The sequence below is a fragment of the Merops nubicus genome, unplaced genomic scaffold, assembly GCF_000691845.1.
Source record: "Merops nubicus isolate BGI_N331 unplaced genomic scaffold, ASM69184v1 scaffold5971, whole genome shotgun sequence".
NCBI classification, from domain to species: Eukaryota; Metazoa; Chordata; class Aves; order Coraciiformes; family Meropidae; genus Merops; species Merops nubicus.
Genome location: NW_008588897.1, coordinates 12,914 through 37,085, shown reverse-complemented (window position 1 = coordinate 37,085; position 24,172 = coordinate 12,914). Strand labels below are relative to the sequence as shown.

At 48.4% G+C, this 24,172-nt stretch overlaps 1 protein-coding gene across 1 annotated transcript in view; it reads right to left on the bottom strand.

Moving 5' to 3' along the window:
* Positions 1–24,172, bottom strand: part of AAK1 (AP2 associated kinase 1) — a gene marked incomplete at both ends in the record, with an annotated part of 41,797 nt that overhangs the window by 9,187 nt on the left and 8,438 nt on the right. The window contains 9 exons of the mRNA XM_008949392.1: positions 965–1,069; positions 4,427–4,537; positions 5,232–5,333; positions 6,881–6,982; positions 17,046–17,141; positions 18,849–18,965; positions 19,350–19,507; positions 20,121–20,344; positions 23,167–23,370. Of these exons, the coding sequence (XP_008947640.1) occupies positions 965–1,069; positions 4,427–4,537; positions 5,232–5,333; positions 6,881–6,982; positions 17,046–17,141; positions 18,849–18,965; positions 19,350–19,507; positions 20,121–20,344; positions 23,167–23,370 (1,219 nt within the window). The remainder of the gene's footprint in view (positions 1–964; positions 1,070–4,426; positions 4,538–5,231; positions 5,334–6,880; positions 6,983–17,045; positions 17,142–18,848; positions 18,966–19,349; positions 19,508–20,120; positions 20,345–23,166; positions 23,371–24,172) is intronic.

Below are 24,172 nucleotides of genomic sequence, written 5' to 3'. Positions count from 1 at the left end.
CTCAGTTTCTAATGTCTGAGAACTTTGTTAGGAGTGTCACTCTCTGAAAGTCTGCATTAGGTGCAGGGCTGCTGTAAACAAAAACAGGAGTTAAATTCAAAAAGTTCTACCAAACTAACCCAAAATTTTAAGAAAGGGAGCCCTGGGGTGTCTTTAAACCTACACCAGTGTATCAAAACCTGTCAACAGCTTGACTCCAGAGACCAGACTCTGAAATGCTGCCTATTGCCACTCCTGCAAGAGCTACAAAATACAGCACTGTTGTTTCTTTTGAGGAGACAGTGCTGCTTCTCAGACTTATCACTGCATAAGGCTGAAACAGTTAGCAAAGATCATGTCAATGCCATCTAGGTGACAGGGATGTTGTAAAAGGAGAAGCTTTCCCATCTCTGTCCTAAGGACTCTGACTGCTCAAACTCTTCAAAGGAGGCAGGTACCACCTACCAAACTTCACACTCAGCGCCCATAGGCTCCTTTGAAAAACATCAGTCAGAAGTGGGAAAGAAAAACCCTCTCACTTTCAGCAGAGTTTCAGAGTTATCAATGATTATCATCATCTCCCTTCCTTGTGGCTCATGCCAGGTTAAGCCTAAGGTCCTAGGGACCTCCTCTCACCAGCCTGGGCAGGGAAGCAGCATGCTGGAGAAGGCAGCTCTCTCCTGCACGTGGGCCACAGAGGCCTTTGTGTGCCCTGCCTGGGAGCCTGGCTGAAATTACCTCAGGGGATCTAAACATGCTTACACACCTAGGATCTTTTTGGACATGTAACCTTCTCACAAACAGAATCTAGAGAAATTTTGAGGTCAATGTAAATCAGAGAAAAACTAAGCTCACTAAACACTGCAGTGACAGTTTACAACTTGAACTACTTCACATGTGCTACTGCACCACTGCCCCCAAACTCATTTATATTAACTGTTTTTCCTTTTTTCCGTCCCTTTTTCACTCCCACATCCTGGCTTACCTTGTGAATTTTTGGATATCAACACTGGAATTGGGTCAAACTCATCTTCTGTCACTTTTTCAGAGCCCTCAGGAGCATCAAAGCCTGATATCAGGTTAGTATCTTCTGCAGCACAATGGAGAAACAGAGGTAAAGAAGCAAAGATAGCAGAGAAGCTGGTTAGAATTGCTAAAAGTGTTAGACCATCTTTATGTTTTCAGAGACAAGGTTTAGAAGCAGGAGTTGCATTTAAAAGGCGAAATAAAAGTTGGTTAAGCCTTTGGTAAAGAAGGTAAGTAGTAAGAGAGACAATTACAAAAACAGAGAGGAAAAAAAATCAAAACAAAAAGCAAGCCAAGTGATGAGAAACAAAATAAAACCTGGCCAATTCCAAGGCTGAGCAATCAGCATAGTTAAGCTGTGGGAGCAGCCTGGGGCTCAAGCTTCCAAGGCCTGAGAGTATTTATTGTTTGTCAACACTCAGTGGCTGTCAGGTATTAGCACAGTCTGAGAGCTGGGAGGAGAACAAAAACAAAAGAAACAGAAGAAATTCCAGTTATCTACACGAGGGAATCTCCCTGAGCTTTCACCTACAGTGATAAGGCAAGAAGTGCAACATGAAGTCAGCTTTCCAAGAAATTCAAATCCTGAAGATAACACCAGATACCAACAGATTTTTTAAAGGCTCCTCGAGCAGTTCTGGGATGTAATTCCACTGACTCCAAACCATGTCAGCTGCAGCTAGACACTTGGTGGGAGGCACTTTCAACAAGCTCCACAGGGGATGAGACATTCATCTGCCTCATCAGGCAATTACATCTCTCTAGGGACTTTTTTCACACTCTCACTGTGCACCAGTGCTTGTTACTTCAGACACATAAAGCACCTTCCAAAAGGTGGTCAGTGACTGCACCAAGAATTTCTGAACGCCTAGAAGGACAAGTACAAGCCGATGGTTTCCAAGGAACAGGAACATTCCTGGTCGACTCCTACCACAAATAAAAGCTCTTTACCTAAAGCTGAGAAGTGTGCTAACAGGCTTTAAGTGAGATGATGCAAGAAACCACTTGTGGAAATACACTGTCCTCTGGAGGATCAGACCCAGCAAAAAATCCCACAAATTTTATAGGTTTAAGGTGTCAAAACAAAAACCATTTCACCTTAAAGTCTCATTTTGCCTTCGCTCTGTCCCTGGAGTTATTTATTTGTGGCTCTTTCCACTCTCCCAGGCACCTTTGCAAGCATCCTGTTTCCATTTCACTTTCCTTACAGACACAACTGCTCAGAGCTCTGGAGTCTGATATAGGAGAAGCTGCTGAAGGAGCACTGCTCCATTAGGGCCTACCTTCCTTAAGGAGAGGGAAAAGCTGGTAGTGTCCCTGTTAGGACAAAGCTCCTCCAGAAGCATTTGCACTTGCCTCAGTGGCTATATAGCACTGCAAGCAGGAAAAATTCCCCCTGCTCATACTCAGCTTTGTGCTGTATTCAGCCACTGTGAATGAAGGAATCCTGAAGGACGAGCGAAAATTCAGAGGCCAGAAAACAGCCTAGGAAAGGACAAAGGAAAGGACACTGGTGTGGTCGGAGGGTTTGAAAAGAAGCCACAAATGAACTTTGGAAGATTTTCATATTCCACTCCCTATTCAGCCCCACTACCAGAAGTCTCCTTCCCTCTGTCAGAGCTGAGCCTCCCTCGTGGCAGAGGGAGCAGCAGGGCAGCCTGGGGAAGGAGTGCAGAACCCTGGTAATTCACCACCTCATTAAGTCACACCAACAAGGTTTTGGCTTTGCCCTGTTCCAGATGTGGAGCAGTAACTGCTCAACATGTATTTCAATCCATTCACCCAAAATAAAGTGGGATGCAAGTGGCTTACAGCTATGGGCAATGAGAACCAGTGCTTGTTTAAACCAAAAGGCTCTATGAAAAACACAAACTCATTCTGAAGTGCCATCAGGTATAAAAATTGATTACAGACTGTTTTTACAGCTATTCCTCAGAGGACAGATCATTTTCTGTTGCTATAGGGACACTTCTCTAAGACCCAAGCAAAACCCATCATCAAGGGGCACCCAGGAGTCTGTGTCTGTGCCTCAGGCCCCTCTTTTCAAGACAATAAATAGCACAGAAGTCGTGGTCTTCCCTCCCACCTGGCTGGGGGTGTACTGCCCAGTATTCATTTGCGAGGAACAATTTCTTCCCCTTGAAGGTCACCCAGGGCGGTGCCAGGCTGCCCAGGGCAGTGGTGGAGTCCCCACCCCTGGAGGGGTTTCCAAGCTGTGGAGATGTGGGGTGAGGGACACGGGGCAGTGGGGACCTGGCTGTGCTGGGGAATGGTTGGACTTGATCTTAAAAGGTCTCTTCCAAGCAGAATAATTCTTTGATTCTATGATCTGCACTGTCCCCAGGGGGGACACACCCCACCCACAACTGCTCTAGCCCACAGCAGGGATGGGCCAGGGCAGGAGGAGTGCACCATGCAGGCTGCACTTGAGCTGGGAGCTCTTCAAACTGCTCCAGTGGCACTGCTCCAGCTGCCCTGCACAGAGAGGGGCCACAGCTCAGCTGAATGCTCTGCAGCTGGGAGAAAACAGTCAGCTGAGTGAGGACCCAGCCTCCCAGGGTCCTCTGCTCTTGCTTGCCCATGGAAAGAGAACAGAACTCTAACCACTGCACACTATTTCCACAATTCCACTCTAGTTCAAGTATTGTAAGGGCTCATCTGCAGCTCTTTGGAATTACCACACATGGTCTGCTGCTCTTCAGATCTGCTTGTCTAACTATGGAGCTGTTCAATTTTTCAGTTGGATATTGCACTTAGACTTTCATCCATGTCTGCTGTGACATCACAGTTTGACTCAAGAACCTTCTCCTGATAACCTGTGAAAAACATTCTCTAGATCTGAAAGACCTCAGTCACATGCCTCAGGCATTAACTCTGGCAAACCAAACACCATCCCTTTCCTCTCCAAAACCTCAGACACCAGGACAGATTATTACCAGGCTCCCTTCCAGAATTAATAATGTGGCATAAAGCAGGTCTTGTAAGGCACGTGCAAGAAAGCAAAACCAGAGTGCATCCACTTACAAGCCTGAAGAAGGGGTGCACACAAAGGGGTGCACACAAACCCTGCCCTTTAAGCCTGCTGTCCCCCTTCTGCTGTATCCCTGTTTCAAGGAAGCTGCCACTTGTCTTGACAAACCAGGTCTTTACAGTCAAACTTAATATTTTTATCTTTATTTTTTTCCCCCTTAGCACTTCAATGTACATTCCAAGTTTCACCAGCTTGGGAGGAAAAAAACCAATGACTTGGGAAAAACAATAAAACAAACACAACAAAGGAATACCAAAAAAACCACATGAAAGAAAAAAAAAAATACAACCAGAAGAGAGCATCTGCTTGTGTAAGGTGGTATGAGCTTCACAAGAGCTATAGACCAGCTCCCAGGAGTGATGGGACCTTGGGGAGAAAGGGTCAGTTTACCTTTGTGAGGCTGAGCTGCAAAAGCTACAGGAGCAAACTCATCCAGGAGGTCAGCAGCAGGGTTGGAAAGCAGAGAACAGTCAAGCAGCGAGTCCTCCCCAGTGAGAGAGTCTGAATCCAGGTTGGTGCCCACGGCCAGCAGGTAGCATTGGACAGGACACACACTGTTAGGCTCACACCCACACTCCTGTGCCCCTGCACAGCCAGAGCCCCGACAGAGCCAGCAGTCACCTGTGCACGGGGCAGAACGTTCCTCCTGGCTCTGCAGGAAGGGCAGAGGGATCCCCAACACCTCCAGAGACAGAAAACATTCCCTGGGGCTAACTGCCCTCTGACACTGAGTACACAACAACAAAATCCCACAGACTAGCAGGTCAGAGCAGAGGCAGTGAAGGGGAGTGTGAGGAGGAACAGGCAGCTGGAAGGAGACTCTGGCAAAGCCAAGGGCACTGGCTGTTCCAGCAGCGACCTCTGAAGAGCTGTTGAGCCCATCTGCTGCAGAAGTGGCCAGACCAAGGCCCTCAGAGCACGAAAGGGACACAAGTTCCCACTCCAGTGCAGCAGGCACACAAGTGACTGCTCCAGATTTCAGAAGCACTCCACGGGAGCGCTGCTCTGGCACCCACAGCTCCGTGGGCTGGGCTGGAGGGAAATGCACCAGGAGACGGCTCACACCAGCCACGCAGCACCCACACGAGCAAGCCCCGCTCCCAGGGGTGCTCCTGTCCCAGCAGACAGTGCCTTCAGACTCACCCAGCCCCCACCAGGACGTGTCCCCACCCCAGCACCCTCCTGCCTCACCAACCTGTTCTGTTGGAGGCGACTGACTCGGGCTGGGACACGAGGCGCTGGGGCAGCGGCGCCTCCAGACCTGGTATGAGACTCTCAACAGCTACGTCAGGTTTTCCTTTCCAGTGTGCAAAACAGAGCAGAGAAGAAGCCAGAGGTTAGTTTGTGAGACACAGGAGGAGCAGGAACTGCTGCAGCAGCTGTCTGAATCTTTTAGGGACCTTTCAATGCATTGCAGCCACGCTGGCAGCCAGAGCCTGAATTAGACCAGTGTTAATTTAATCACAGGAGACCATCACACATCAGTGTTCCCTGGGTGTGAGTTTTTCTGAATTTTATTCATCTTAACTTGTGCAAGCCCAGTCTGGAACACACAGAGGGTGAGTGGGGAGGTTAACAATGCCTGCCCTGCAGCTAAGCACAAGGCTTGGGGCTGGGCAAACAACTACAAGCTTTTGCAAGATCCTTTCCTGCAAAAGGAAGACACAGACCTTTAAGGAGTCCCCTTGCATCAGAAGGAACAGATCATCAAAACACCTCCTGAGGAGCCCTGAGCATATTCCCAGATAAGCTTCTAAAAAGCCAAGAAGTGGAATCTCTTTTTTTTCCTCCCTCTGGTTGAGTGCCCAGTGGAGGAAAGACTGCAGACCCAACAGAGAGGTGATGGTTGTAGAATGCAATGTCTGCTTGAAAACCCCAGCATCACCTAATGCTGATGTCTGTTAGGTGGCTACAAAAGGAGACACTTACAAAGGCTGGACATAACCATCTGCTCCCTAACGTGGAGGGGGAGGGACAGGGAGTTAACTGTCTCAGCTCAAGGTAATGACCAAGAGGTTAAATTACAGAACAAAGATGTACTCAAATAACAGAACCATACATGGGCTAATTGGTCAATCTGAAAGTGATTAATGAGCATTTTTGTTCACACAGCAGTGTGTGCCCCATTCACAAGATCATTATCTAAGGAGTATTCAGCCAACTACCAAAAAGTGCAAAAGGCAGAAAGTCTTACTGTTCACTCCTTTCCTACCTTTCTACTCAAAGCAACAAGGTTGCACCCAACTAGCCAGGGACCCTGGCTGGGACCCAAAACCACAAAAGCAGCTGACTGCAAGTAACTGCAGGCAGCAACTATTGATCTTTAGTACATACAACTAAATAGGTAAAAACCTGATTCTGCAACACTCTGAAGTCCTTATGTTGCCTGGAGCCTGCTGCATCTGAGCATTTATTCTCAGCATATCACATTTATTCTCAGCATATGCCCCAGATCAACAGCAACTCTGTCCTCATCCTGCTGAGGGTCCATGGGCACAGTCAGGGTCACTGTCTGGCCCATGGTTACACACAGTCTGTAGCAGGAACAGCAGCATTTTGTTACACCTTTCAACAATTAACTTTCTTCTACCAAGAGCAGGACACCACACAAGGCACAGCCATGCCATGTTACTGGATGAAACCAGTAGGCCTAGGTTTACAAGGCCAAGCCTCTGCTGTTCCTGGGGACAAGGCTGACCTGGCTCAGCATAACCCACCCCTTCCATCACACTGTGTTTCAGCAGCATCAGCAGCTGCCCAGAGGCCCGGGGGGGGCAGACAGTCACCATGCAGGACAGGACATGCTGGGTGAGAGGGGAGGAGGCACTCTGGGTGCACTGTTACCATTCACAGCGTCTGAGGTGCTGCCGAAGGGGTCAGCAAGAGGCAGGATGTCAGGGAGCAGAAGCGCAGTCTCAGGAGATTTGAGTCCCTCAATCAGTTTTTCTGGGTTAAGCAGGAAAAGGAAGGAGGAAGGCAACAGAGAAAAAGGCAAAACAAAAAAAAAAAGAGGAAAGACAACATTAATCAGCTGCACAGTTCAGTGGCTCAGCCCAACGTGGCAGCACCTGCACAATTCTCTGGACAGACAATGCACTCAGAAGCACTGGGAGGCAGCTGCTCACCAGCAGACAGCTGGGGGCATCCTCACCACTGGGCACTGTGGGGCTCCCTCAGGAGTCTGAGGAACCATGCAGGTCTTCCACTCCTACCCAAGGCACGAAAGCTTAACATAACCCACTGAATATTAAAACCAAAACACACTCTGCAGTTTTTTCCCCTCCCTCCTTCCCATGCAGGGGAGGTCTATTGTTAGTCTTGGTATAATGAGAAGAAACAGAAGAGATGAGCAGAAGCTCATGGTGCTGGAACCAAGGTGTACAGCTCCGCTTGATGTGCTCAGTAATGGAATACTTGGAGCTCTTAAGAGCTTAATCAAACCCAGAAATTATTGAGACACCAGAACCTGCCCTTTGGTTAAACAGCTGTCCAGTTACCAATTAATTTTTTCAGTTATCAGGTTTCAGATCAGGCATGGCATTCTCAGCAGTACAGACCCAGTGGTTCCCATCAGCCTCCACACCAACTTAGACAGCCTGGGCAAAATGTTAATCTCAATTATCAGTCTGGGGGCTGAGTGATTTCACAATCATGCCAACCAAGCTTGTAATAATGAGCTTAACTACTGAGTGCTCCCAAGTGTTTCTTCACAGAGCAAGAAGATACAGAACACGTTCAGGGTTTGCTAGAAGTGACCACCATCAGTAGGTGAGCACTGATAAAGTCTGCCCCAGACAAACGAGACCATTTCAACTCGTTGGGATGACCACATATCAAATCAAACAGCAGAATGAGCTGTGGCCCTGCCACAGCTCCACCTGTACCACATTCTCACATCTGTATTTCACATTTTGGGTTCAAAGGCTATAGTGGTATTGTTCACTATCCAAAGTACCTGCACAAAAGCACAGGCTCTGCAATACTGCTGTACAAAAGACCACACTAAGAAAGCCAAAGGGAAGTTTAAGCTACTCTGTTACATACAGGGGAATACCCCCCATCTTTTTTTATTAGCCTATATAAGTACTGGAATAGCCCAGTGGCTTTGGCACGACTTATTCAGAGTAGGACAAATTCTTCCCAAGCAACCCAAGAGGCAGCTGTTACACCATTATTTATTAGCCTATATAAGTACTGGAATATCCCAGTGGCTTTGGCACGACTTATTCGGAGTAGGACAAATTCTTCCCAAGCAACACAAGGGGCAGCTGTTACACCATTGATGGCCTGAAGAAGGTCACTGAAAGGAAAACTCTGATGGGAACAGCAGCCTTGGATGTACCTGAAACCTTCCCACCTCTGTAGAGAACATCTGATCCAAAAGGCTGGGTTTGCTAAAGAAAACCCATCCCAGCTGCAGAGGTACCACCCTTGGCTTCTCAGCTGCACAGAGGGGAACTTTTTCTTTGGATCAATGGCGAGGCTGGGAGCAAGGACTTGGCAACACAAAGAGGTGTGGACACTATCAAAATGGGGCTAAGAAGGCTGGAACTGATCACAGCTTACTGAGCAGAGAACTCGACACAGGAGACTTGGGGACCAGGAGACAGGAGACATGCTCAGTGCCCCTGCCTGGCAGGGAGGCAGCAGGTATCCAGCCAGAGTACAGCTGCCTGAAACAGGACTTAAACCCCACCCAGACAGACAGCAAGGCACACGACAGCCATGGGAGAAATGATGGATTGTCTCAAAGTGAGGCAGTTTCACACTGGGTTTGGCTCCTGCTTGGAGATGAAGTTTGTAAGCTGTGAAGTGACACGTTTGTGAATGCATTCCCATCCCAGGGATTCAGGACCAAGACTTCCTTTCAAAGCAGGCTCTTACAGGAGGCCTGTCTGTCAGTGCCCAACTCTTCCCAAGACACCTGCACCTCCACACCCATACATACAGTGATCACTGCTTTCTTGATTCCAGCTCCAGCTGCCTGAGGCCTCTCCCTCCTCCAACCTTACACATTTCCAGTTTCCTCCTTTGCCATAGCTGCAGATTTTCCATTTAATACAGTGGAACTGCCTCTTGGTCAGGTACAGGTGAGTTGCCTATTGAGCTCATCCACACTTTTTAAACACAGAAATTATGAGAATAAACATGGTGCTTCCATGTGAATTTTCCCTCCTGCCCACAGGCTCAACTGGTTTCACACAAAGCTTTGGACTGTCAGTGTTTTTTTTTTCTTACTACTTGTCTCACAAGACCTCCTTCCTTGTGTCCTTCATCATTGGTGCTGCTCTACCAACACTGTCACGGGGCCACTGCACCTCCCACTGCATCACTGAAAGGAACTTTATTCCTTTTGAGTAAGGCTGAGAAATTCCACAAACACAGGGTGTCAAGACGAATGGGAAAGGAGATAACAAAAGTAATAAAAACTCAGATGCCTCAGTCTCTTGAGGCCTAGCAGCTCCTTGCCCTGGTTTGTGTTCATCTTGTACTAACCTGCAGGAACAAGATAAAGTAAAGGCCGGCAGAAAAAAGATAAAGTAAAGAAACGAGCAGCCACTTTAAGCAGTGGGACATTCACGTTCCACCAGGAGCAAAGGAAAAGTTACTGAAGGCCCAGCATAACCCATGGTTCTGCATCAGTCAGCAGGACAACCTCTCTGCCAGAGTTAGGGTTGTTCTTTTTAGCACAAGATGGTTATTAAATAAATGCACATGTGCTAGAGGAAGTTCTTCTGAATCCACATCAGACATTTAAGTCCAAGAACACCACATGCCTTTGGAAATAAGCCCAGCTCTGGAGACTGTTTCACCATAGCTGCAGTGACCAAGGCAGTGACTGCAGGAGTGTCTCCTGCACACTAGACTGTAGGCAGCTGCAGTTTAACTACACACAGACCTAGAAAGAAAAAAAAAAAAAAAACAGGCACTCTGAAATGTATTTTGTATTCTGCTACCCAGGGAATTCTCTAGCAGAAGTTTAATTTTAATTTCCAAGAGAAAAGCTGCTTCACCTGCACGTGAAGCCCCAGCTGAGATGGTAAGAGGCCAACGATGCCAAGTGGTTTGAATGAGTAGGAAATGCAGCAGTGCAGAGCTGGACAACTAGCCTCAGCTTTGTTACCTGTACAAACTCAGCAGTTCCAAGTCACACACACACACAAAGCAAACATCAGCTGTGGAACAGACTCTACCAGTAGTGCAACCAGTGTGTGCCTGCCACTAGCAGAGAGAGATGATGGCTGCAGGTTGCATACGGCCTCTCCAGAGCACTCCTCCCACAGCAGCTCCCCAGCAGCCACTGCCAGGATCTGCTGGAGGACAACAAAGAGGTTTTGCCACTGCAGCACCAGCTTCCCGTGACTCAGGGTATGCAGGCACACAATCAAAAGCTGTGTTTTAGGAGTGGTCATGATGGCAAAGAGGATCAGTTATGCAAACAGCAACAGAACAAGAAATAAATAGAAACTTCTTCCATGCTGCATGTTCAGGGCCTGCTGCAACTAATGTTGTGCAGGCACAGAGCAGGATAGGACAGAAGACATCCTGTATCACCCACCAGGCAGTTATATTCAGGATTTTATATATCAGAGGTCCTTCTGCCTCAACTCCAATAGATAGATCCAGATTATTCATATGCTGACATATGAACAAGTCTGAGGATAAGCAATGCTAAGAAAACGTAACCCAGTCCAGAGGTATTTTACATCAGACAGCTCCTGAGGCACTGTCAGGAAGGGCTTTTATCAAACTACACCTGGAAAACATGTGCTCCAGTCGATAACTGAGGCTCAGGAGGTTGCCTCTTAGAGGCATCCTGTTCCCCAGTCAGCCTACCAAAATCCTGTCAGGTGCTCTCTAGGACACATGGAAACGAAGCCTGATCCAGGTTCAGGACTGACCTGACCTTTGGCATTTCATTGGCTGTTGGGTTTTTGACTCTGCCCAATTTCAGTCCTGACAGGATGGCAGCAAGTTTGCTATGGCTTTGCAGCAGCTAGTGAAGGATGCTGGCAAAGTGAGCAAGGTTCATTAGCAAGTCTTAAGGAGGTCTCTAAGCCTAAAAGCATGCAGGGGGGGATTAGAAAGTGCACAGAACTAAAGCCCAGCCACATATTGTAGCCTGTAGATGCATGTTTCATATTCTGCCCATGTTTCCAGTCCCTCAGCATGAAATTACTGACTGTTTCCCATCCCACAGGAAGCAAAGCATGTTGCAGAAAAGGCAAAGCAAGAGCCTACAGCTAACAGCTATCTGAGCACCCCCAATGTCAGAGAGCTGGTAGCTTCAGAGACTGGAAAACCAGATCACTTCCTCCAGGCATGAGAGCAAGGGCCCTCCCTCTGATTTGCAACAACACAGGAAGGAAGTAATGCCATTCACCAACAGTAAAACCAACTACAGATTTCTATCATGGAAGAAGAAAGCCAGTTCAAACCCCATGCACAGGTTGAGCAGCACAGCTTTGGACCACCTAGTGAGAAAATTTTTACCTTTTCCCTCAGATCCCTTCCTAACACAAGCACAAGTCTGAGTTCTGAGCTGTACGATTAGTCAGGTTGCAGAGTGCAGCTGCAGCACCAGCCCTGCCAGACCCCCAGCTGGCATGCAGCACCTGAGAGGCTACTTGGGATATATCTACTAAGTGACAAAGTAGGTGCAGAAAGCTTTTTAAGTCTAGAGTTATGAAAAAATACAGACCAAGAGAAGAGGGAGGCAAACTAAAACCGTGGATTTTTAGTCAGAGCAGGGTATTAGAAAGAATAAAGATTCCTGAGAAATTTGCAAGTTAAAAAGGGAGGGCAAAAATCATACATTGGAAACACTCAGCAATCCAGGTGCAATATTCCAAAGCCCCAGGAGTCCAGCAGCCAGGCACTGCACACAGCAAGGACAGTACTCACTGTGTGCTGCGGGGGGAGAGCAAAAAGAAACAACTCAACAGAGCACACAGCAGAGTTCTCTTCTTCGGATGCCAACTGAGAAAGAAAGACAAGGTTGTAAAAGTCCTGCCAAGTCAACTGTGCTGCAGGTAGGAGGGCAAATTACCAAGGTAGGCACAGGTTAGTCACTCGGGAAGATTTCTATTGACTAATCAAAGACTAGAGGGAGCCCTGAACATTACTCAGCAACAGAGGACTTTGAGTAACCAAGGGGAGGCACTGGGCAATTCTCCTAATGGAGTTTCTGTGAAATGGAATGGTTCTTACATAGCAGGAATAGAAAGTGAGGGGGGGGGGGAAAAAAAGAAATTGCTCAGAGGACGAACAGAAGAAGGGGGGGGGGGGGAAAAGCAATTGACATGCTCTAAACACACAGATGACTTTGTAAACACTAGAGAACAGCAGGACAAGGTTTAACAAAGGCTCCCTAAGACATCAAACAACTGTAGTTCAGCTTTCAGGATGTCAAATATTTGTAAAACAACATCCCTTTGGAGCAAAGTCAAAACCCTGACAGATCAACACTAGATCCCATTCAGACTTATTTAGTTGGGATTCCAGGGGTCCACTGGCTTTGCTGGTCCAAATCACCTGAACCCCACAGTGTATTCTCAGTTACTAATAAGACAATTCAGTAATTGTGTTACTAGATGAGTGGTTCCCCTTCTGCATTCTCCCAGCTCCAGAAGTAAACCCCAGGCACAGCTCCATGTGTGCCTGTGCACAGCCCTCTCAACGTCTGATCTTGGCACGTACAAGTTCTCATGAGAAAGAGTTTTCCTTTTGCAGTTGTTCTGAACACCATGCCCCAGGGAAGTACAGTTACCTCCTCAGAATTATGGGCCTGGGGTAGAGAGTTACACTGGTTAAAGACACTTCATCAAATATTTTGTGCCAGAAAGCAGAAGAGCCCTCCTGCATTAGTACCAACATCCCTGTTAAAGCTGCTGAACTTGTGTTTTGAGAGGGACACCAGTGGTTTGAGTCCCAGCTCATGTCTCCAGGTGCTGGAAGCTGCCAGCTTCAGCAATCAACCTGAACACTTCACCACTCTTCCCCATTTCCAGCCCTCCAGGCAGTGCAACAGCCTGAAGCTCACCTCCAGGTCCCAGTGCTGCTCAGAGTCCTGCAGCCCCAGCTCCTGATGGCTGCCTGCAGAACGCAATGGGGAAACCCAGTTTTGCTTAAAATTCTGTTTTTTAAAACCAGTTATGTTTTGAGCTGGAACAGTTATCAGGGCCATGCATTGTTGACAGCCAGCTCTAGAAACAGGCCAAGGGTGCAGACCCATTTTGTTTTCTAAATCCACTGCAAAATGTCTCCTTCCTTAGCCCAAGAGGATGCATATGAGATCTCATGTAAAAACACAAATCTGTGAGTATTTGAAGGAAATAAGAAGGAAAAAAAAAAATCCTTAAATTGCTACTTAAAAGCTTCAGAGAACTCCACAGGACCAATGCCTTCAGTAAGCAATACCCTTTGCCTTTTCATCAGAAATGAGAATCCATCCTGTGCCCAGATGGCACAGGCTCCTTCCCTCCTGAGCTCTCTGCACATTTACTGAGCTGTGCTGAGCGTGGACTCCTCTTATCTCACCCTGTTATGGGCAAAACAATGTCACAGAGGTTGCCTGGTGCTGCTGTTCTTCAAATAACTGACTCCAAAGGGAAGGTTGTCTCTCAGCTGTGGCTGAGATGCTGAGTTATTGCAGGGAGTAAATGGTCGTGTACATTTGCAAAGAATGATCCATTCTCTTTTGAACATGAGTGGAAAAGAAGATTGACTCGTGGTGCAAGGGCAGCATTGTGCAGTGTGCTGCTGCAGAGGCCAGCAGGGCACCCCGCAGCCTGGGAGGGTTTGTCTTCCACCCAGTGCCAGGGAGGAGCAGAGCTGCTCCTCAGCTCTCACACCTCCCTGCTGCTGCTCAGAACCTTCCCTGTGCTTGCTCTGCTGCCAGGGACCCACCCCCACCACCTCATCTCTCCTCTTCTGCAGAGAGAAGCTAAGCCTGGAGTGCTGATGGCACAAGGCTACCTCAGAGAGGAACATTCATCTGGAACTAGGGGACACTGCCCTCCCACCCCAAACAACTCAGTTTAATTTCAGGTCTCCAGAATACACTGTGCAAAAATTAGCCTCCCATGCTCCTGTGAGCTAAATTCATACTGATAGACATTAAATAGCCACACGTAGCAGAAACATTGTCACCCTGACCAAGTACTCCCCTAGGATTAGTCAGCAGTGAAGTCTGCAGTAAGCTGAAGAAGAGCTTGGCTTGCTTTCCTATACATGCACAAGGAAAAATGTTTGCAGCATGAATATTTAATTCTCCCTTATTTTAACTGCTGTTTTGCCATACCTCTATATCCCCTCTTGCCAGCCCCTCTTACTAGTTACAACTCTATTAAGAACTGCAGCCATTATGCATTGGAGAAGGAGGAATATACTGAAAACCATTCTACTGCCACTGGACTGTTGTCCAGAGCTGGAACTTCTGTCTTCTGTAGAGTGCTACACTCCTCTTCTCCAGAAGCACTTACTGAGAGGCTTGTTAGCCACAAGGAAGCCCAGCTTCCTGGGGCTGTCACACCCCCCCAGTGCTGGGAACAGCCTGCTAGAACCTGCTGGCCACGGTCTGTCCTTGCCATGCACACTTACTGACTGCACAGGACCAGGAGTCTGAGCCCACTAAACCTACAGAGCAGCGTCCTGCTGAGAGCCACATCTGTCAGCTCCAGCTCCATGGCAGCACCATCTTCCACTGGAACACATCCAGGCTGTCTGGGATGCACCCTACAGCTCTCTCTCACCATTCTCTTGGTTCTCAGGGAGCTGGGACAGAAGGGGCTCACCTGTCACACTGAGCTCACAGAGGAAAGGTGGGAGAGTCCAAGGAGGTCTCTGGCCAATGCAGAAGTGGTGCCACCTGCACCCTCAAGTACCAGCACAGGCAACAAGTCTGTGGCTTAAGGCAAAAGAAAAAAAGCTGAGCTCCCAGCCAGACCTTCAGCTGTCAGGGAAGGGCGACAACACTGGCTCTGTGTGACACACAGGGAAAACACCAACTCAAAGCCTCACTTATGCCTGTAAAAGCCTTCCCAAACAACACTGCTCTTGTAACCAAGGGGAAACAGCCCACATTTTTACTCCTGAAAGGGCTGTGCATGCTCCCAGCCTATCAAAAGACAGATGTAAAGCGTTTCCAATGACATTCACGATCAAGGTTTTCTCAGAAATAAAAATATTCTAAACAGGAAGCAAATATTTAGCAAGCACTCAAGGAAATTCAGCTGCTTCTGCACAAAACTGAGGCAGCCTGGAGATGCTGATATCCTGGAAGACCACCCCAGCTCCACTGACTCAAGGGGTACACCTAAGAGATGTCTTTCACAGGCAAGTCAGCACATCCTGCACATTCAAGACCTCTCAGCTTGCTGTGGGGATTTTCTGCACAGATCATGCAGACAGGACAAATACAACTCTGTCCTGCATTAGAGATACACAGACTGAAAACCTGAGTTAATCCATCTGTTTTCAAAGCTAAGGATAAGGCCGTAGCTCTGGTCCTTGAAAACATGCTCCCAGCCTCAAATTTGATGTCAAAGGAAAAAAGAACCCACAACAAGCAACTCAATGTCTTTGCAGAAGCCTGCAGGAAGCCAAAGCCAGATCTCCTGCGTGCCCTCACCCCATGGATGTTGGATCCACTGGGCTCAACACGACCAGACACAGGCAGGCAGAAGGATTAGTGAAAGGAGGTTCAGCACCTGCCTGCAAAGATATGCAGCTGATTTGTGTAGGACGAGCAGCCTGGCACCACAAAACCTGCAGGCAACTGCTGCTCTCATTACCTGCACCCAAGAGCAGGGCTGAAAGGCAATTCCTCTGCAGTGGTTTCTGTACTATAGAGAACTCCAGAGCTCCCACAGCTCTCTGCGACTGCTGCTTGTATGGTTGTGCTGTACCAAAATGCAACAGGCAATGAGGAAAAGAAGTGTCTTGGAGTGTCACTGTATGGAGTGAGCACACCAATGTGAAATTTAATAGTAGACCAGACTGCCATGACTGAAAGTCAGAAAAGCCAACACCTCCAGTGGCAGGTGGGAGGGGGAGGGAAGAAAATCCACATTTCTCAACCTTTTCAAGTGTCAACCAGAAGCAAGCAAGCTGGTTCATACAGTTATGAAAAACAGATTATTTTTGATCCTGAATTGCTTGACTTTCCATGGAGAGATGCCACCTTTACAAGCACTTCATTTTGAAGCTTGGGTCCTCTACTGTCAAGCCACTGGTGATCCACAGCTTGGACTGAGGACAGGGCTGAGAGCTGAAACAAGCAGTTGTCCTCTGGGACTCGCTGACAAGAAGAGACTTGTCACACACACTCACTAGATTGCTCAGAGAAACCAAGATGAACACATTCCCATATTCCAAATCCCACTGATCTGCAAATAAGCTCCTAAGCACTTACATAATCTTGTGTTAAAGAGTGTTGGCTGCTGCAGTCAGCAATGTGCACACAGGAAAGACTTTCAAGTGCTACTGCAACATAAATGGAAACAGCTACCAACTGCACTAGAAAATTTTGCCAATTCAGGAAAGGTTTCATCTGAACTTGTGCTTCACATGAAGCATGCCCTTGCAATAGGCCCTGGGAGCCAAAGAAACACTGACTTTCATGGGAAAGAAAGACTAACAATATAAAACCTACAAAGTTGGAGACCAATTTGAAAATAGCTTAGGTCAGAACAGGTAATGGCCCAGTGATTGTTTCTGGCTTTGAATACCAAACTTTTAAAGGCGCCAACACTGCTGGCATCAGAAACAATATGCCAATCCCAGGGTCTGGCATGAACACGACAGGCTCCTGTGCTCAGCACCACTCCCAGCACCACCTGGATATTCAATAGTAGAAACCACCACACACCATGACTGCCCTGAGCTCAGCAGAGCTTGTCAACACCCAGCACCACTGAGTAGGGCCCAGGGCTTCAGGTGTGCCTGCAAACAGAACCAGAGGAACAAACAAAGAATGTGCCCCCTCCACAAACTCAGTTCTGGTTACCTGGCGTGTCGGACAACGGGAGAGGAATGAAAGGATCAGGCACAGTCAGGAGAGTAGGGCTAGTATCCAAACTCAGAATGTCTTTCGTTTTTTCAGCTGGTAACCAAAGAGAAAAAGGCACAGTGAAGCAGAGAAGAGAAGCAGAAAGCATCAAGCAACATCTCAGCACATCAATATTAGAGTCCAGGCTACGGCCTGACACGAACACCACACACCCCCAGAACAACCTCATGTTGCTAGTGAAAAGAAAAAAAGCAGAGACAAACCCACAAAACTATTACCATGTAGCTCTCCAAGACAACTTAACCCACAGGTCTCAAAACACTCCTTGAAATGGAAGTACTATTATCTCCCTTGACAGCAGCACAGGAGGTGAAGTGCCTTAGCAAAGGCCATGCAGCCCACCAGCCCCTGTGCTGGGCCTCTGAAGCAACACCAGCTAGGCCTAGACAGGCTCCTTGGGAAGGAAAGGGCTGGAAGTGCCCAGTGCCAGCACCAACAGAACTTCCAAGACACTGCAGGATGGGAGAGTCAAGCAGCACATTTTAAAGACAACTACTACAAGAACTAAATATACTACAGTGTCCAGAAAGCCCAGAACAAGCAGATGCTCCTCAGGCTTTCCAGAAGGTCCATTACAGCTGAATCTGGAGCTGCTGCTATGCAACATCACTCCACAAAGACTGATGGAACATCATAAACTATTCACAGGGCATTGAACAGCTGAACAAATTCCCCAGAGCACTCTTCAGAGCACTCTTATGTCTTGGATTTCAACTCCTTAATTCGCAGGTAAGAGCCCACAATACGAAGCTCAGTTATAAGCTCCTCTAAATCTCCTATTTATAAATAGAAATAAGGGTAAATGGATTTGTTGCTTCTTGCCCCACAAAGGATTCTTCAGTCTCGTCCCAGGACTCCTCTCAGCAAGCGTTGCTGTGGTTCCACAGGGAAGCATCAGTTGCATTTGTGACCACCAGCAGTGGCTGCACAAGATGGGGCAGAGGATTCCTTCCCTTAGGGCTCCTGGAGCAGGTTGCTAATCCTCTGCTCTGCAGGTCTCTGCTGCATTCCCTGAGAACTGATACTGAAGAACTAGAAACAAGCAGCAGCACTCAAGTTTTTTTTTCACCATAGACAAGGCTGCTCATAGCAAAATCCTGGTTTCCAAGGACCAAAGGAGATAACAGACAATCACACACAGAGACCTCTGTAGAAAAGCTCCTTAGACCAGCTGAGGACTCCTGGCCTCTGGACCCAGACAGTACAGCTCATGCAAAACTTCCCTTCACCATTCAACACCTCAGTTACGAGACTGTGCTGTCCTCTGAGGAGTTTCCATGCTCTCTCCTGTCTCTGCTGTTCTCATTCTGCAGAGACATCATCATCCCTGCTCCTCCTCCTTCATACAGCAGGCAAGGAACATCCCCCAGTATGTCTGACTGATGCCTACAAGTCCAACTCCATTACTACACACCACATATTTTATTTCTAATTAGGAACTTCCAACACATTAAGAAGCTTTCTTGTGAACTGAAGGGGCTCACCTACTTACTTCCCTGACCTCATCTCAGGCTACAGACAGTGCCTCCTGTCTCTGCTACCCAACTGTGACAAGTACCTGAGCTGTTCCTACATGCCCTTCTCTACTGGAGGGCCAACCCTCTCCTACAGTTCTCAATGTCAAGGCCCAGCTCAATTTTTATCAGTTTCACACTCCTTTCCAAGAAGCTGTGACAAAGATTTGCCATCTTTCTGCAGTGCTGTCCAGGGCATTATCCTACAGGACATACTCAAACTCACCTGATCCAGTAGTGAAGGAAGAGCCACCAAACGCATCTGCCTGGGTTGTGGAGGAAGCTGGCTGGAAACCTGGAATCAAATTCTCTGTGGAACTGCCCATCTTTTCTGGAGCTTTCCCTGAAATGCCAGATACAGATTTAGGGGAAAAACTTCCATCCTGAAGGCAGGCCACTTACCTAGATTTTCTAGGACACCATGTCACTCTAAACTTCCCTTTATCTGCACGTTAGGATTTACAGGAAGGTGTTTTACTGGAGCTTCTGCAACTAACTGATCCAAGCCCACTTTAAAAGCAGTTATTACCTTGGAGAATCTTGCTGATTTGATTTCAATTGCTCAGCAAAGAGGACAGAGACCAAGAAGGGAAGTCAGAAAAATTTAGCTCTTACAGGACCACAATAACACAGGAGCACCCCAGCAGCATCTGACTGAGAGCACCATCATTCCATGCTAACTTCTGCTCTGAGAGCAGGCTGGCTTAAACCCACCCCGTGAACCTACCGTCACCCAGCTTTGCAAAGTCCTTGTTGAGCAGCTCCTCAGCTGTCAGTTTGGAGAAGTTATCATCATCAAATGGATTCCACGTTGAGACATCGGGCGGGTTATAGACATTCTGCTGGGAGGTCCTTGGGGAACCCGAGGGTGTGGTGGAAGCAGATCTGGATGTGATCATCCCAACCAAACAGTTGTTAATAACCCACCTGAAATCCTCCAGCCAGCCCTAGGAGCTGGTCTAAGACACTGCATTTTAATTACTTCCTGCTTAAAACAGCACAAGTTACTGCACATGCATGACCAGAAAGCTGGGACCAGTTCACCTGACCTGCTCATAATCTGGTTGATTATGTGTCAGGGATTAAAGCAAGCACCATAAGCAACTTCTTTGAAACCATTTTCTGCAATGCCCCCCTGGAGGCTCCCTGTCTGCAGACACTGCAAGGTGAGCTGGCAAACACCCCTGGGGAAGGGCTGGTGCTAAGTGGCAAGTGCAAAGCATGCTTGTGGAAATGACACTAGCTTTGCAATCCAGAGGAAGGCCCTCTCTGCTTGGTTTTTGGGGAGCAAGCAAACACTCAGGAGGATTTCTGCCCTGGAGAAGCAGCCCAGCAACTTCCTGCCAGACCCTAAATTGTGGTCTCAGGAAGGCACAAACTCATTTAGACCTCTGCTTGCTGCCCGCCTCCACCTCAGAGCTTTGCCTAGGAAAGCCCTGCAGAGCCTCAGCCACCCCCTCCCTCCATGCCCTCTGACACCAAGGGAACAGCCACCTACTTGGACTTGTTGAGGCTGGCTTCAGCAGCAGCTGCCTGCAGGAGCTGGGTGGACTTGCTGGCTGGAACCCCAAAGACGGCGCTGTGGGTGACGTCGCTGAGGATCCGCCTGTGCCCGGCACGCTGGGCCTTGGGGGAGGAGGGAGGGGTGAGAGAGCCCAGCTTCTGCCCCTGCACTGCTGGGGAGGCCGTGGCCTGAGCTTTTTGCTGTTGCCTCATTTGTGCCTGCATCCAGGAGAGAAAGTAAAATGTTATGTCCTTGATTGTGAACAACAGGATGAAAAAAACCAGCTATACAGTGCAGGGTCTGACCTTCAAGACATGGACTGTGGAGAGTCTGGAGGGGAAAAAAACAACCAAACAGAAGAATTGGGAGCCAGGCAGAATTCACTGATCTACAGTATTTCAGGACTACCAGAACTGCACAAGCAGAGACTTTCTCCCCTTTCCATGGTACAGCTCTGGAGTCAAAGCCTCTCCAAGTGCTTGCCTTTAGAGGCCAGCTGGTCTCAGAAGTCTCCTCATAGGTAAAGAGCCTGAGATCCAGGACAGAAGTTAAAAAAAAAAAAGAAATCAGGTCATAGTGCACAGAGGTCTTGTCACAGGGACACAGGGAGTGAGGGTACAGTGAAGAGCAGCACTTCTTCCAGCAAGCACTGTGTGACTGGGGTAAACCTCTAAAGGAGTACAGGCCTTCTGCAGAAAGCTTGTGCAAGCAGCTCTCTTAGCTTCCTCTTAGGGAAAAAAAAAAAAAAGGGCAAGGACTAAAGGAGCAACACTTGTCATTAGGAGGAGAAAAACAGGCATGCTTGGTTTAGGTGTAAGCCAAGGTAGCCCAGCTCCAAACCCTTGGGGAACTTCAAGGAGTTCCTTCAAACTGATCTTATCTTTCCATTACCTCAGACTTGTGTTAAACTCACAACAACAGTGCTTGAAATACTGTTTTGTACTGATTAACAACAGCATCACTTCCAACTGTGTGCTTCTTCCAACATCAGACTGTCAGTGAGACATCATGGTCTGACTTAAAGCAGGAAAAAAGAGTGCAGAGAGCAGAAAGCTGCACATGGCACCAGCTCCCTGTTCCCCTTCCTGCATGATACCAGGCCAACCAAGGTGGACAGATGAGAGACTTGGAAAGACCCAAGAGGGCACTAAGAAAGTCACATCCCCAGTGTGGTACTGAACTACAGCAGGAAAAGGCAAACAAGTACTCAGCTGTCCTGCTTTTCATCTGGCATTTTCAGGCAGACTAATGCACTGCATCCAAGAAGCAAACTGACCTGACTGCTGGTGCACTCACCTTACTGCTCACTACATAGGTCACTGCAGAGCAGGACATTTAGTGCTCAGGAATAAAAGGGCAGTGCCAAAATCATCACAGAAATGAATGCAGAGCTTATTAAGCTGAAGTCTTGCAACGTGAAGAGGTTTTGACAGGTCCTGACTCAGTGTCTTCTGCTCAGAGACTCTGCTCTGCAGACTGTGTCTCACTATCATAGTTTAAATGAGCCAACCACTGCTCTTCCTTTTCCAGCTGCTGTAGGAGTGGAAAAGGATCCAGATACATCACTTCTGATCAGCCCTCCAGGGGAATAAGGCTAATGGTCAATGTGGCTGATTTGATAAAAATGAGGACTGCTTTTCTGCTAGTGAATCACAGCACAGCTCTTTAGAAATGCACTTCCACGTGCCACCTCAGGCATGTCTCCTCTAAAAGGAGCAGGGCAACAGGAGGCATTACCCAAAACTTGTCTGTGTGCACTGAAAACCTCCCACTGATTTCAGCAAACTGACTTGCCCCATGTCACTCAGCAACACAATAACACCACCAGGAACACAACAGCTCCAAGCCTGCCACCTGCCCTAACCCCCAGCTTCGTGCTGGAAATGAACAGGAAAGCAACAGGGGTGAGTGTGGCAGAGCCCTGGGGGACACCAGAGAGAAAACCAAACAGTGCCCTCCAGCACTGCTCAGGTCACTGCCTGGTGGAGTTTGTTAGCCAGATTAATTCCTGATGTCACCTCAAAGGAAGCATGCTCAAGAGATTAATTAGATCCTGAATGACTGGCAACTCAGGAACAAGCAAGCACAAGATGACCCTTGGTTGGGAGTTGAACAGTGTGTACCTGGAGTGGTTTCTTATCACACTGTTTGCTTTGCACACACACAGCCTGGCACAGCTGAAGAACCAGCAGCAGCCTCTTGCCTGGTGCCTGCACACGCTTTCTTCCCAAGACTAGAGCAAGGGACATCCTTCTGTGCTCCCAAAACCAAGCAGGAGTGGACAGGACTGCACAGGACTGAGGGCAGAAGGCCCAGCACCCTGCCAGTCATCCTGCAGAGATGCTGTGACAGGGCCCTGCCCCTGCCCTGCAGAGCTGACCCTGGCCCTGCTGCAGGCAGCCACTCCTCCACTAAGGGCACAGCACTTCTCTTGGACACACATTCAGATGATTAGTAATGGGGATGATTTATTGATTTAGTTTTAGATATGGTACATTGAAAAGTCACTTTTCCATAGAATTTGTTAAAGAAAAAACACACCCCAGTGCCAGAAAGAGCCAGGACAGCTGCTTGCACCTTCCTCTGCACCAGAGCCCTGAGCATGAGAGGGCAGCTCTCAACACAAGCAGCACCATGAAGTGGCTCTGTTGCCTGGTGCCATCCTCACACGTTAAGTACAAACCAGTTTTAGAAGAGTTTATCACACCTAAGGCAACATGACAGGGGAGGGCTAGACAGAAGCTGCCTTAGAGCAGCTACTTCTATCTTCTCATCACTTTCTATGGATCCAGAGCACAACTCCAAAGCCCAGCATCCCATTGGAAAGAGCAGTCCACACAACTGCATGTCTCTGAGGCAGCAAGGACATCTGCAACTCAGAATAACAGACTGGGTCCAGCAGGCCCTGGAGCACCACTTACCTGGGCTCTGGGGGCCCCAAAATCCAGCTGCCCTGCTGGGCTGTTCCCAGCACGCAGGGCCTGGCAGGAGAGCACGTGCCAGCACCAGAGACCCTGCTGCCCCAGCTCCTGCCCCAGGCTCTTACCCCTTGCTCCTGGGGCTGTGCTGCCGGGGCTGTGCTCGGCTGGGGGGGCTGTGCTGGGGCTGAGCCTTGCTGCTTCTGCTGGGCTGCTGCTGCTGTCTTCTGCTGCAGGGCTGCCTGCTGGGCCAGTATCTGCTGCTGCTGGTAGTAGTTCTGCATCAGCTGCTGCTGGGCTGGCGCTCCTTGCTGCATCACTGGGAACTGGGAAACAAGCAGCTGCTGAGGGGAGTGCTGCAGTATCCCCACACAACTTGGGGCCAGGTACAGGAAAACCCACAGCCACTGTGGTGGCAAAGCTGCCCCAGGCTATGATGGCTTGGAGGCCACCTGCAGAGCAGCACTGGAGAACACCCTCCTGGGCCAGGGTCAGACCCTTCCCGTGCCACACCTGCCCATACAGCACTCCCACAGCACAGACTGTCCCCTGGCCCTGAAGCCTTTCCTTCGTTTTTGTCAGTTCTAAACCTTTCCCCAGGATAGGATTTGCTGCCCCTTTGCTTCCACTGTTAAATATGCTTAGCAGAGATCTGTGCTGCTATAAACTCCTCAGATAACACACAACTCTGTCATCTAGACACATCCCCACGGGCCTCCTCATCACCATGCTCCACCACACCACCACCAGACCTGAACCCTACCACTGACAAGGCATGGCAGCCTCTTGTACTACAAAGAGTACAGATGAGAAACTGCCCATCAGTCAAGCACTGACCTCAAGAACCTGAAACACCTGGAGCTCTGAAACCTTCATCAGCCCTGCTTATTTTATATCTATACATCACAAAATTATCCCCAGGCTTTTCATATGGACAGTTAAAAGTGCCAGCCTTGAGTAGTAAAAATCTTGACAGACAACTGGACACATTTAGGAAATGCCTAAAAACTGTGCCTACCCCACCAAAACCCAGGGAATTTCCCATAAATGCAAAGATAGAATCATACAATTGTTTTGATTGGAAGAGACCTTTAAGATCTTCAAGTCCAACCATCCCCCCAGCACTGC